At 40.5% G+C, this 13,145-nt stretch overlaps 1 protein-coding gene across 7 annotated transcripts in view; it reads right to left on the reverse strand.

The window, feature by feature from the left end:
* The window catches only part of MAP3K15 (mitogen-activated protein kinase kinase kinase 15), a 137,187-nt gene that overhangs the window by 42,397 nt on the left and 81,645 nt on the right, over window positions 1–13,145 (reverse strand). For all 7 annotated transcript variants that reach the window (XM_073356755.2, XM_073356736.2, XM_073356727.2 and 4 more), the window contains 4 exons: window positions 12,081–12,130; window positions 7,958–8,053; window positions 4,651–4,738; window positions 90–223 (listed from right to left, as the gene is read on the reverse strand). In XM_073356755.2, the coding sequence (XP_073212856.1) occupies window positions 90–223; window positions 4,651–4,738; window positions 7,958–8,053; window positions 12,081–12,130 (368 nt within the window). The remainder of the gene's footprint in view (window positions 1–89; window positions 224–4,650; window positions 4,739–7,957; window positions 8,054–12,080; window positions 12,131–13,145) is intronic.

The following is a 13,145-nucleotide window of genomic DNA, read 5'->3' on the forward strand; positions in this document are numbered from 1 at the left end:
AGCTACATCAACTTGAGTTACGCTATTCATAGCTATTGCATAGTTTAGATAGACTTTTCCCTGCAGTGTAGACAAGGCCTAAGACTCACCTGCTGTCTCTCTCAGGGATTTCCTTGATGGCTATTCGGACTTGATTGCTAAGATCTCTTCCAGCATAAACTATTCCATAAGTACCTTTCCCTAGTATCACTCTGTCGCCATTCTCATCACAGTCATATTCATACTGAAAGCAGAAAGGTATACGTAATGGTACACAAATAGTTACAACTGAAGCCACCTTTCAGATTGCAAATAAGTTTTAGTAAGAATGATGAATTACATATTGGTCTATACATACAGAAATAATTTTTAAAAACTCACTGGTCAATTATTTACTTTTTGCTTTATAAAATGTGGCCTTCCCTAACAGGAGTCCAGATATATAATTGCTAAATAGATTTACTCGAAACTATTTTGCCTGAATAAGGAATGCAGGATTGGGCCCAAATTGTGCAAATATTTATAATAAAAAACAATAATATAACGTGAGCACTGTAATTGAAAGCAGTATATTTGAAAATGTAGAAAACATCCAAAAATATTTATAATAATTTTTAATTGGTATTCTATTATTGTTGTTTAACAGTGTGATTAAAAATGCAATTAATTGGAATAAATTTTTTTAATCAAGTTAATTTGGTTTGAGTTAATCTCTTGAGTTAACTGAGATTAATTGACAGCCCTAAAAATATCCTGATCTTCTAAGAGGAAATTAAAAATACAAAACTAAGTAGTTGTATACATTTCTGCTGGAACATACTGGGTCATATCTGCAGCTGGTATAAATCAGTGCAGAAGACTGACTTCAATGGTGCTACACTGGTTTGAACCATCTGAGGATCTGGTCCACTACTGTGACCTCATTGTAGAGAACTTGTGTTGCAAAGATCTTTGCAGACAAAAGGCCTATTGATTCATGAAGCAAATTCATAGGTACTAAATGAACCTCTATTATGAGAGATGGGCTAAACAGTGCATTCTTGATTCATATACAAATTTGAGAGTGAGGAATTAGCGTAGGACATTTTGAAAGCTTTTACACAAACAGAAAACAGAGATTTTTTTTTTTTTTAAAAGAGGTGTGTAGCTTTATAATTGTCAAGATGAACCACTGGAGTATGCAGACTTCCCCTCATTCCCAAATCCAAATGGCTGTTTATGTCCAATCTGTGAGACTTCAGGCTTCCCATGCTGTGTCTACATGAATTCCCTACCTTTAACATTATTTTAAATTTTTTTTTACTGCTGTAATTAATAGACACTTTTCTCATGGTACCATTTTTTCTGCTATGACACATACGTCCACGTCATGCTGTGGTACTGAATGCAATCTCGAGACCTGTCTTCTTTGAGCATGTCCTGAGTTCAGTTGGTGCTGTTTCATGTTGCCTTCAGAATGCTCTCTGTTCATTTACAAAATGATTACCATCTTTGTGTCGCTGTACAGAACATGCTAAGGAATTCTGTTGTTGTTGAACTCTAACACCATATCCTACTCAGTGGATCTGTACTTGGATTAACACAACCTTAATACAGTTTCATTTTCCATGTTTTAGTTCTTCAAAGTTCATAACATCATCCTGTCATGTGACATGCACAATTGACCAAAATGTCACAAGTAAAGCTTGTCAAGTTCTTTGGCAGTAGCACACCCAGGTTTCACAGCTATGGCATGATACAGCTGCAGGACAGAGTTTGAGGTTAGGGTGCAGCTCTGCAACAGACTAGTTCTAAGGTTAATCTTCTCAGCCTGGAGAAGGAGTCGATGTTCCCCAGCATACCTCCCAGGATATGTGAAGTCTGTTGAGATGTGTAATTCAGTGCTTAACAGTAGGTTTAGTGGACTGTGTACCTGATGCAATTTGGTATGTTTCCATTCCGTTTCCTTTAGATGGACAATAAATCCATACTAGTTTGCCACTGCAGAAAATCTGCACACATGATCAACTACTGAGCCTCCTTGATGCATGATTCAACTGCAGCTATGAACAAGCAGGCATTCCTCCTAAGAACTTGGTCAAGGCACACAGTCTGATGTTCCCAGGCCTAGGGGATTTCCTATTTGGGATTGAGTAACACTTTTCCAGTGATAGAAATTTCCTCAGTATCAATGTCCAGACGTGCACAAAAGGTACTACAAGTAAATCCCACTTGGTTCAAAGAATCCCAAAATTGGCTCTAGTTCTAAATCTAAATTCTTATTAACAATAGCTTTTACTCCAAGTTATAATCATTTTCAAATGCTACCGTTGTCCCTATCATGTAGCCCTTTACCCAGACGACACTCGTAATCACAAGAATTTTGACTGAAAACTGCAAGATCAGATCTTAAATTCAGGTTTTCTTTTTCCTTCCAAAGTTTCTTTTCCCCTTAATACCATGTGTGGTTTCCAGGTGAGGCTTTCTTGTCAAGTCCATCAAGAATATGTCACCTAGCATTTTTCATGTTGTCACTGCGATGTTGGCAGACTGACTGTAAGCCATTGCCAAGGTTTAAGGCCTCAGCTGAGCACTGACATATTCATTGCTGGAAACCAGTCTGTTTCACCTGTGTGTTAGTATGGTTCAGATGGGTATTGGACTTTTAACGCGTTTAGTGTTTAGACACTATGAAATGCTTGTAAGTTGCTGCATACATTAATCTCACTTATATCATCTTTATCATGCTATATGATATTTTAGTTTTTGATGTATGACTGTAAAAAATGTTTGCTCTGAAACTATGAACTCAATCAGGTGGGATCGTCTCCCAACCATCAAGAAGGCCTATCAAAACTAAATGGGCCATTGTGGGACATCACAATACAAAGACTTTGACCTGAGGTTGGCACTCATGGTCATGAGCCACTCCAGACAGCATGATAGTCCTTCTTGAAGTGAAAAGACTCCATAACTTATAACCGTGGAGAGATATAAGATGTCTGATCTCATTTATGAACCAGCTGTTTCTGGCTAAAACTATTGTTTTTCATTTAAAAAAAATTTTTTAGGGACTGTAATGTCAAATAATCAACCAAAGTTCCAATGTCCAAGTTAAAACAGTGAAAAAAAAAAAATCAAACAAAAACCTCAACCCAAAAAAAACCTTTTCCCATACAGACAAATCTGCTTAGGAGCTCTCAAACCAAATAGCTGTCCTGGATGGATGGATGTTCTGTCTTTCCCTCCCACACCTTGTTTCTACTTTGCCCCTTGTTGCATAAGAGAGTAAACTTAATTTAATAAATGTGAAAAAATGCAGGTTGATTATAGAATCATGCAATGTAAAGATGCAATATATATATATATATATATATATATATATATATATATATATATATATATATAAAATATCATTAGGCCACCATTTTTATACATGGAACCTATCAATGCATGATTATGCCCTACAATGTATCCTTAAGCATTTAGCTCAATTCAGTTTTTAAAAGGCTTAACCTATGGTGAACTCACTTCCTTTGAGAGACTATTCCTCAATCAAATACACTGTATTGTTCGGAAGTGTTTCTGCTGTTGGCTAAGTACACAAATATGCAAGTAAAACCCATTGCTCCAGATATAACTATATCTCTGACCAAGCAAAATACTGCTTCCCAGATCCTGTTTTCTCTACAGTAAATGCTGAGGCCACAGATATGAACTATTTAGCTGAGCCTTAATAGACTCTCTCAACTGATGCACTTTACATTGGCAGGATGAGAGAATTCTGCGGCCAGCACTCACAGACTTGGTTGTGGAACCTTGTCTTTCAGCTCGTGCACAATCTCAAACAACTCTTCCCTCCTCCAATTCATGCTTGAAGCCTCAACTCCTACAGGAGAGTCATTATTATGAAGACCTATTCTAATCATAAAGGTAAGTAAATTGCTCCTGGGAAGTGCCCATTTGGCAATGGCTTTTGATGGGATAAACAGGAGCAGAAAGAGCTTAGGTTCAGGTGAATTACAGAGAGTAAGTATTTTTTAAAAACAGCAGCTGGATTTACTTTTACCTGCCCATAAATAAAAATGACATGACTCTTTTAGCGATGCTTTCCCAATTGCAATAAAACAACAGAATGCAGTGTATACCCTCAAAACTGACAATTCCTAATTTTCTGGATGAAGAGACCAGTGTTCACATTCCTAAGAGTCTGGTATTCAATCACCACTGAAATAGCCTATCCATTTAATTTATCCAAAGAGATGGCAACGTCGTGGATCTGGTTAGAAAAACCTGAATGGAAGTTTCTAAATAGGTTTTCCTTGGGAAGTATGCAATACCTGCCATCATTATCTAACCAACTCCAAGCAGGATCAGGTGATTCTCAACTATCTATCATATGTGCAATAATTTTCAAGATCAATAACTCACATTCTCATGTACTTATATGACTCCAGCCACTGTAGTAGCTGGCTCACTATGTTAAATACAAACCTGTATTTTTCCCCCATAAGAAAGTTAACTGTTTTATATAAAGAGTTACAGGAGTGTTGCAATTTTCTATATATTTTGAAGGATTTACATGTTATTTCCTTAACCTTGTTTCTCAGACAAATTCATTTGACACAGGAAAAATGGAAAAGGAAAAATGGTTTACGGTTTTCAGCTATTTTACCCATAACCATGACTTACTTCCAGTGTGTCCCCATCAATCTCTCCTTCTAATTCCAACGAACTGCCCACAACATCAGTCAAAATCTCCTTAACCAAGCCACAGAATCTGCAAGCAGTAAGTATCACATCATCAGCAAAGATAACGCCCTCTCTGAAAAAGATTAGCTAGAATTTTGTAATCCATGTGCAAAGCAATACATTTACTAACAAACTGTAAGAGGGTTCCTTCATTTACTTTCCATCTTTACTTTTACTATAGTTTATCTGAGGAAAGATATCAAACATACACTGAAAAATAAAAACCTACTTATCTACAAAGTGGTTTAATCAGCTGCAGTGTACCCAAGGATTTGTTTGGGTTTTTTGAATCGTAATTCTTTTAACTACAATGTTTTAGTTAGCTAAATCTATAGATTAGCCTTAGTGTGGCCTAGTCTTTACAAATGCAATTACAGAAACATGAAAACCAAGATATTTAAAAGTGGCTAGAGATATTCAGTGCCTCAGTTTTGGGGTGCACAATCTGAGACCCCTTGGTAACGGCTGACTTAGAAAGTGCTGAGCATCCTACGAAACTCAGGCAGTGGTGCCTGCAGGCATGTGGCTATTACACTGTACATAGCATTGGCAGGGGTGCCTAAGGCTGGGGTCCTGGAAATGGGGCATGGCCAGGCAGGCTATCAGTGGTATGGGAGCCCTGCTTCAGGATCCAGCCCCTTGGAACCGGTGAGGAGCAGCAGACCTGGCTTCCCCGCTGCCCACTTATGTTGTGCCCCACAGCCCCTCTGTCATGATGAAGGGGTGGGAGGCAGGGACAAAACTGAGTGAATGGCACTGTGGTCTGGTGCGACTTTAATTTGGCCGCCTTATGTGTATGCATTATGATGCAGTCCTTAATTAAATGATCACATACTACTTTCTCCACAGGACACCTACCTCCCTAAGAACACAAAATGAATGGTACTCATTTAATTAGCAGTTATGCAATATTTTGTTTTAGTTTCATCATTCCATGTGTGGCCCATGCCTTATATACTGCAAACTATTCAAACTCTGCTTTGAAGATAGAAATGCTAATTTCTGCACATTTTTTCTATGGCACTCATTACTTTAGTGCTTGAGTGCTATACAGCCATTTAGTACTTTATCTTCACAATATCTCTAAAGTGAGGGGATTTCCCCAGGGAAGCAACGAACAAACAATAGGAAGTACTTCGCGCAACACACAGTCAATCTGTGGAACTCATTGCCAGGGGATGTTGGTGAAAGCTAAAAGTGGAATTGGGTTTAAAAAAGAATTAGATAAGTTCATGGAGGATAGATCCATTAATGGCCATTAGCCAAGATGGTCAGAGATGCAACCTCATATGCTCTGGGTGTCCCTAGGTCTCTGACTGCCAGATGCTGGGACTGAACGACAGGGGATGGATCACTAGATAATTGCCCTATTCTGTTCATTCCCTCTGAAGCATCTGGAAATAGTCACTGCCATAAGACAGGATCCTGGGCTAGATGGATGGTTGGTCTGACCCAGTACAGCTGTTATGTAATTGAAGGCAGAGAGAGATTAAGGTCAACATTTTGCACGAAATTTGGGAGCCTAATTTGGACCCAATTGTTGAGAGTACTTAGCATTACATAACACTTAATATGTTCAAAACACAGCTCTCATTGACCTTCTCTTCTGACAATCCCCTGCCTTGTTCACTGCACATTTTCCAACTCCTTCAAACAAATAAGGCATGGGTCCTACACACCTACTTTACTACACGCTCTCATTCACCCCAGAGCAGGTGTAGCCTCTGCACCGAGTGAGCCAGGGGCCCTGTGGAAAAAATATTATGTGACCATGTAATTAAAGACTGTATTATAATGCATACATACGAGGGGCCAGATTTAAGGTTACACAAACAACCCTAATTCTGGCATTTGCTAACTTTTGAGAGCTTGACTTTACAATCTTAATAATGTTTAACATATTTTTGTGTCTTCCCCATTTTATATAAACACTAAACACAGATTACAGCCCAAAGGAGGGAAAAAACATTAGACACATTAAGACAAACAGAGCTGAATTCACTCCTGGTAGAAAGTCCACTGATGTCACCAGTCAAATTCCAATCCCAGTGGAGTTATAGACCAAATGCTCTCCTAGTACGTCTTCCACCTGAATTTCAACTACTGTACTTATTATTTAGATCTGATATTCTCTGTCTGCAGAGAATATTCAGACACCCATGGCAAACTTCAGAAGGGTTACATGCGAGGTAGTAAGTTAGACTCTCCACTACATTTCCTTAAACCTACTTACCGCCACTTTGCAGGGTATAAGGAAGTCCAAGCAGGTGTAATCTACATGCCAAAGAGCTAGAAGAAGGTAAAGGTTAAAGTAGGATGAGGGCTACTTTAACTTATACCTTCGTTCAAGCTTTTTTACATGCAAGTTGTACCAACAGAGACTCCCCTAAATATTGCAAAAGTAGGTGTAGGGACAGTCTGAGTGTAATGGGATCTAGCTCATATCATCTTATATATCATCTCTGAATTCGACCCATAGTCTCTTAATAAGGAAAAAAGTTTCAAGATAAGTGCACAAATGAACTTTTATTTATTATCTGAAAAATTGTCAGTTTTTGTCCTCTACTTAGTGCTATATATCAGTCACCAGTGATGCCATAGCCCTCCCTCTTCCCCTGAGGCCCAACCCCACGGTCAGGCCAGCGTGGAGCCTAGCTGGGGAGCCTGGGCAGTTGTGGGAGCCGCGCAGACCACCTGCCCACGGTGTGGGGGAGCCTAAAGCAGCCCCCGGCCCATGTCCCTGCCCAACCCAGGGCAGGTGGAGGGTCTACGACTCCATGCTGACTCACCACAGCTGCCCGCGTGGCTCTCACCAACTCAGCTCCGGCTGAGGGGTGGGGGAGACACGGGCTGGGGGCTGCTCTCAGTGGGCCTCCCGTACCGCGGCAGGTGGAGGGTCCACTGCAGCTCTCCACAGCTTCCTGCACAGCTCTTATCATGGCCAGGCTATGGCTCCATGGCCCTGCCCCGAGCCAGGTCAGGGAGAGCCACACGGGCAGCTGTGGGAAGCATGGGTCCCTCCATCTGCCCTACGTGGGATGGCTGGGGGGTGGGCACACAGGCAGGAGGATGCTTTCGGCTGCACTCCTACCCAGGCAGGGGAACAGTGGGCTCCCCGGCCCCGCTCCAGCTTCTGGCTTGGCCTGGGGAGGGGTATGGGCCCCTGGTTCCCCCACTTTTGGGAAGGCTCCAACGCCCTTTCCAGTCACGTACCATAGAAGTTTTATTAGTGGTAAAATCAACTCACCTTCTACACTGGTCCTCTGTGGAAAAGTAGATTTGAAAGTCATCAGAATTGTCATGGACATAAAGAAAACAACATCGTTCGTCAAACTTGGATATGCTGTAAAATTTCCATCAAAAAAAGTTTTACTCTATATGTTCATATAAGACAGCATGGAAGAGGAAGTAGTAATATCTTAGGAATTATTCAATTTCAGACAACTTTTCTTTTCTCAAGGACACAGTTAATTTACTCACAAATGCAAGAACAGCTGTAATTGTTCTCCTTACATATAAAATGTCTTTTGTGTCACCTATGATTTAGGGTGAAATCCTGGCCACATTTAAATCACTGGCAAAACTAATGTTGACTTTGACAGGGACAAACCTCATCCCAAATGTTTTTGGTTTTTTTAACCTTTCTTAGTAGACTCACATGATTTCCTAGTATTTGACGGCCCATGTGTGGAAACTGAACCAATTTAACATCTATTTAGATTCCAGGGCTGTCTTTGTTTATGTTAACAAATTTAGTTTATACTTCTGTTACATTTGCAATAAACCTTAAAAAGGAAATGGCAACATACATTAGTGTGTAAGCTTCTTAGAACTCTTTAAAGATCAGATTAATGTGCAACCACATCTGCCATTGAGGCAAGACCCTTTGTCGAAAAATTGCCTCTCTTTGATCACCCCTGCACAGAACCCATGTAAATGGGCTACGTGCTGAAGAACTATGCAGGAACTGGGAGAAATGGAATCCACCTTCAGTCCATGCACATGGAAGTCCTATGGTCCCTTCATAGCTGCTACTAGCTTTTGGATTGGAATAGCTTCTGAATTGCAAAACATTTTGCATCCTCCATACAGGAGTTCATAGTCACAGGATCTGCATAACTTCAAACTCCTGCAACTCCTTCCTCCCTTGCCTGAGCAGTCACGAGGCTCTCCCTCCACACTAGACTGCACAGAACGGTCATGAAGCCCTGTTCAACTAAGTGTAGAGTTTGCAGAGATCTTTTATGTGTCCACTTTGTAAGAGAACCTCTGCAGTTCAGCTGCATTTCATAATTATATTTTCTTCTCCCATTCAATAATTTTTGACAAGCACTTTACTTATGTGTATGAAGCACCTTGTTTTGTAAAAGCATTGTTCATTTGAGAACATGAAATAATTGAATGCTCAATATTTTGGGTTGCTGTAACATTTAAGGGTAACACAATAGTGCCAACATTCTAAAATACATATTAAGAATTCTGCCAAAACAAAGAAAACATTCTGTATAATTTTTTTTAAAAAGTTATATTTAGTAATAATTCTACTCTGGAAACATAACATGCGAAGAAACCCCCATTTTTTGCAGCCAGCTCTATTACTCTACAAAACACACAATAAAACTCTCCATTTCAAATGTCACTGAATCAGTTGGCTTTGATAAAGCAATCTCCAGTGTAGAAATATATGAGGCAGATTAATCTATCTGACTAAATTAGAATAATAAACGAAGTGAATTTTCAAAGGTATACACAGGTGAAACAACTCAGTATCCATGCATATGATTTTCAGTTTACTAAATATAACAGAACTATATAAGAATACTCAGGTATTTAAGATTAACTGGCTACCATAAAAAGCGATTACATTTGACAAAGGTGTGAACTATGATTACAAGTACTATTCTATATTAAATAACTGGTGAGAGTTTCAAAAGCATGAAGAGGTCAAAATAACTCAAAATCAACAAATACAAACGTTAAAAGAAATCAAACCTAATTCAATCACATATAAAACTGTACTTCCCAGGGTTTTAGATTAAGAAAGGAGCCAAAGCAAATAAATCGTCACTATTTAATTAAAGTTACCGTGCTAAGCAATGATTAATCATGCTAACTAAGCCCATTGTAAAGTAATTAATGTGTGTTTTAGAAAATTAGCACGATAAGGGATTCCTTATCTGGTGATGGTGCACACCAGCAACAATAATCATTTCATTGGTCTTGGAAACTTGTTGGGACCAAAAATAACCTAACAATTCTCCAGTGCAACAAAGGGAAAATCCTGGCTGCACCCATCTCAGTTGCACAGGTGCAGAAGGACTAGTGGTGGTTCTGCGGTACTGAAGGTCAGGTAGGCAGGATTTGAGTGCAAGTGTCACAGTCGGGGCCTGGGTGACCAGGCCTAACAGGCAGGGCTGGGGTCAGCAAGTTAAAGAAGTATGGGCTGGATGAATGCACTATAAGGTGGGTAGAAAGTTGGCTAGATTGTCGGGCTCAACGGGTAGTGATCAATGGCTCCATGTCTAGTTGGCAGCCAGTGTCAAGTGGAGTGCCCCAGCGGTCGGTCCTGGGGCCGGTTTTGTTCAGTATCTTCATAAACGATCTGGAGGATGGTGTAGATTGCACTCTCAGCAAATTTGCAGATGATACTAAACTGGGAGCAGTGGTAGATACGCTGGAGGGGAGGGATAGGATACAGAGGGACCTAGACAAATTGGAGGATTGGGCCAAAAGAAATCTGATGAGGTTCAATAAGGATAAGTGCAGGGTCCTGCACTTAGGACGGAAGAACCCAATGCACAGCTACAGACTAGGGACCGAATGGCTAGGCAGCAGTTCTGCGGAAAAGGACCTAGGGGTGACAGTGGACGAGAAGCTGGATATGAGTCAACAGTGTGCCCTTGTTGCCAAGAAGGCCAATGGCATTTTGGGATGTATAAGTAGGGGCATTGCCAGCAGATCGAGGGACGTGATCATTCCCCTCTATTCGACATTGGTGAGGCCTCACCTGGAGTACTGTGTCCAGTTTTGGGCCCCACACTACAAGAAGGATGTGGATAAATTGGAGAGAGTCCAGCAGAGGGAAACAAAAATGATTAGGGGTCTGGAACACATGACTTATGAGGAGAGGCTGAGGGAACTGGGATTGTTTAGTCTGCAGAAGAGAAGAATGAGGGGGGATTTGATAGCTGCTTTCAACTACCTGAGAGGTGGTTCCAGAGAGGATGGTTCTAGACTATTCTCAGTGGTAGAAGAGGACAGGACAAGGAGTAATGGTCTCAAGTTGCAGTGGGGGAGGTTTAGGTTGGATATTAGGAAAAAATTCTTCACTAGGAGGGTGGTGAAACACTGGAATGCATTACCTAGGGAGGTGGTAGAACCTCCTTCCTTAGAAGTTTTTAAGGTCAGGCTTGACAAAGCCCTGGCTGGGATGATTTAATTGGGGATTGGTCCTGCTTTGAGCAGGGGGTTGGACTAGATGACCTCCTGAGGTCCCTTCCAACCCTGATATTCTATGATTCTATGAGATTAGACAGTTGGCAACCCTAGACTGAGACCTTGTACTTTTATCTTGCAGCCTGAAGACTTCTCTATAAATGTCTCCTAATGTAAGAGATGTCTTCAGCTGGCCTCTTCCAGCCCTCTCTTGTCCTTGTTTTTAAATACAAAAGTGTCAACCACGGAAAAGAAACTAAAATTTATTTCCCGGAAATCTAGCTTCCACTAACACGGAACTAACAAAGTTTAAACAAGATTGCACCAATTGAGGGTTGGTTTAGCTCAGTGGTTCCCAAACTCTGGGTTGTGACCCCAGATGGGGTTGTGGCAATCCCTATTGCGAGGAGGATGCCATTTTGCTCCACACAGCATGACCTCACATGTACAGTGCGTGCCAGGTCATGATGCTCTACAAAATGACATCCTCCACACAGCATGACTTCACATGCACCATACATACAAGGTCACTCTCTGCAGAGGATGTCATGTTCTGGGACAAAATGGCATTCTCCAGGCAGTCTGGGGTCCTGGGAGGAAATAATTAGTTAAATGGGGTCATGGTGGCAAAAAGTTTGGCAACCCCGGCTTAGCTGAATATAAGAATTGTAAATACAGTTCAAAATACTGATTTTCAAAATAAAACTCTGACATTTTAGGTCAGACTGTACAGCAGAAACTCACTGCTCTGCTTGACCTAAGGAAAGACAGACAAGTCTTCCCTGTTACAGTGTTTTGAAGCGGTTTAGGTAGAAGAAAAATGTAACAGCAAATGAAAAGCAGAGTTCATTATCTCAAATCATAAGGCATGATCATCTGACATAAGCAAAATATAAAATGTGAAACCATAATTAGTTATTTTCAAACATACCAACCTTATTCCCCTAATGGAGGAAGCTGTAAAATTCCATTCATGAATCTGTTTCTGTAAGGAACAAAGATCTAAGTCAACCACAGGTTAGTCTCAGCTTGTTATTTGAAAGCAAAGTCACACAATACATAGAATCTTGTCAAGAATAGCCACAGCTCCATTTTCTTATTTGAAAGGATGAATAGATTTGGGTAGATGTAGGACCTACATTCAATGCTAGTTTTACTCACTTGAGGAAAAGCAAATTTAAAAATATCACAATAAATTAAGATACATATTTTCTAGTGTAAAATTCAGTTTCAAAAGCAAAGTTGAAGCTTGAAGTGTAATTTACCAAACAGTGCATCTTTGTACGGATTGATTATTCCTTTCATATTAAAAAAAACCACATGAGGCAGATCCACTGCCCTTCTCTTCCCCTTTAGGAATAGAACGCTGCCGTTTTCAGCAGACAGAGCACTAGCGTAATTGGTTCCTATGACTTCTCTTCCCCTGGAAGCTCTGGCACAGAAATAATTGGAGGCAGAGAGGGAGATGGACAGAGTGTGACCAGAAGTACTGCCCTCCAGCTGTCCCCAGCAAATGGATGGTGTCTTAGTCACTGTTGTCAGCTAACATAGGTTAGGGCAGTCCATAAGGAATCTGCTTTGTAAGGTAAAATTGTGTCATATATGCTGTGGCCTGAACTGAGAGTAGTGCACAACCCCACCACACCAGGTCAGGTTAGATTTCAGGGATGCACAAACATTTAAAATCTTGATCCATGATTTGGTCATCTCTTACTTTGGTTATCATAACCTCTTTGGGTATCATACCTCTTTTCCAGATCTCACCTCACAGAGGCTGCAAAAGCTGTCCTCCTCCTCATGCCTCTCCAACAATATCTCCCCCTTCTTGATCATTCTGGGCTTTCTATTCTCCTTTCTCATCAAATTAAAGTTACTTCTCACTTTCAAGGGTTTGGACAACTTCATAACTGTCTGCATCACATCTCTTTACAAATTTCTTCCTATACCCTCTCTCATAACCCCATATTCCAACAAAGTTTTTCTCTTGACTTAGTCCTTCA

This window comes from Lepidochelys kempii, chromosome 1 (genome assembly GCF_965140285.1).
Source record: "Lepidochelys kempii isolate rLepKem1 chromosome 1, rLepKem1.hap1, whole genome shotgun sequence".
Classification (NCBI taxonomy): domain Eukaryota; kingdom Metazoa; phylum Chordata; order Testudines; family Cheloniidae; genus Lepidochelys; species Lepidochelys kempii.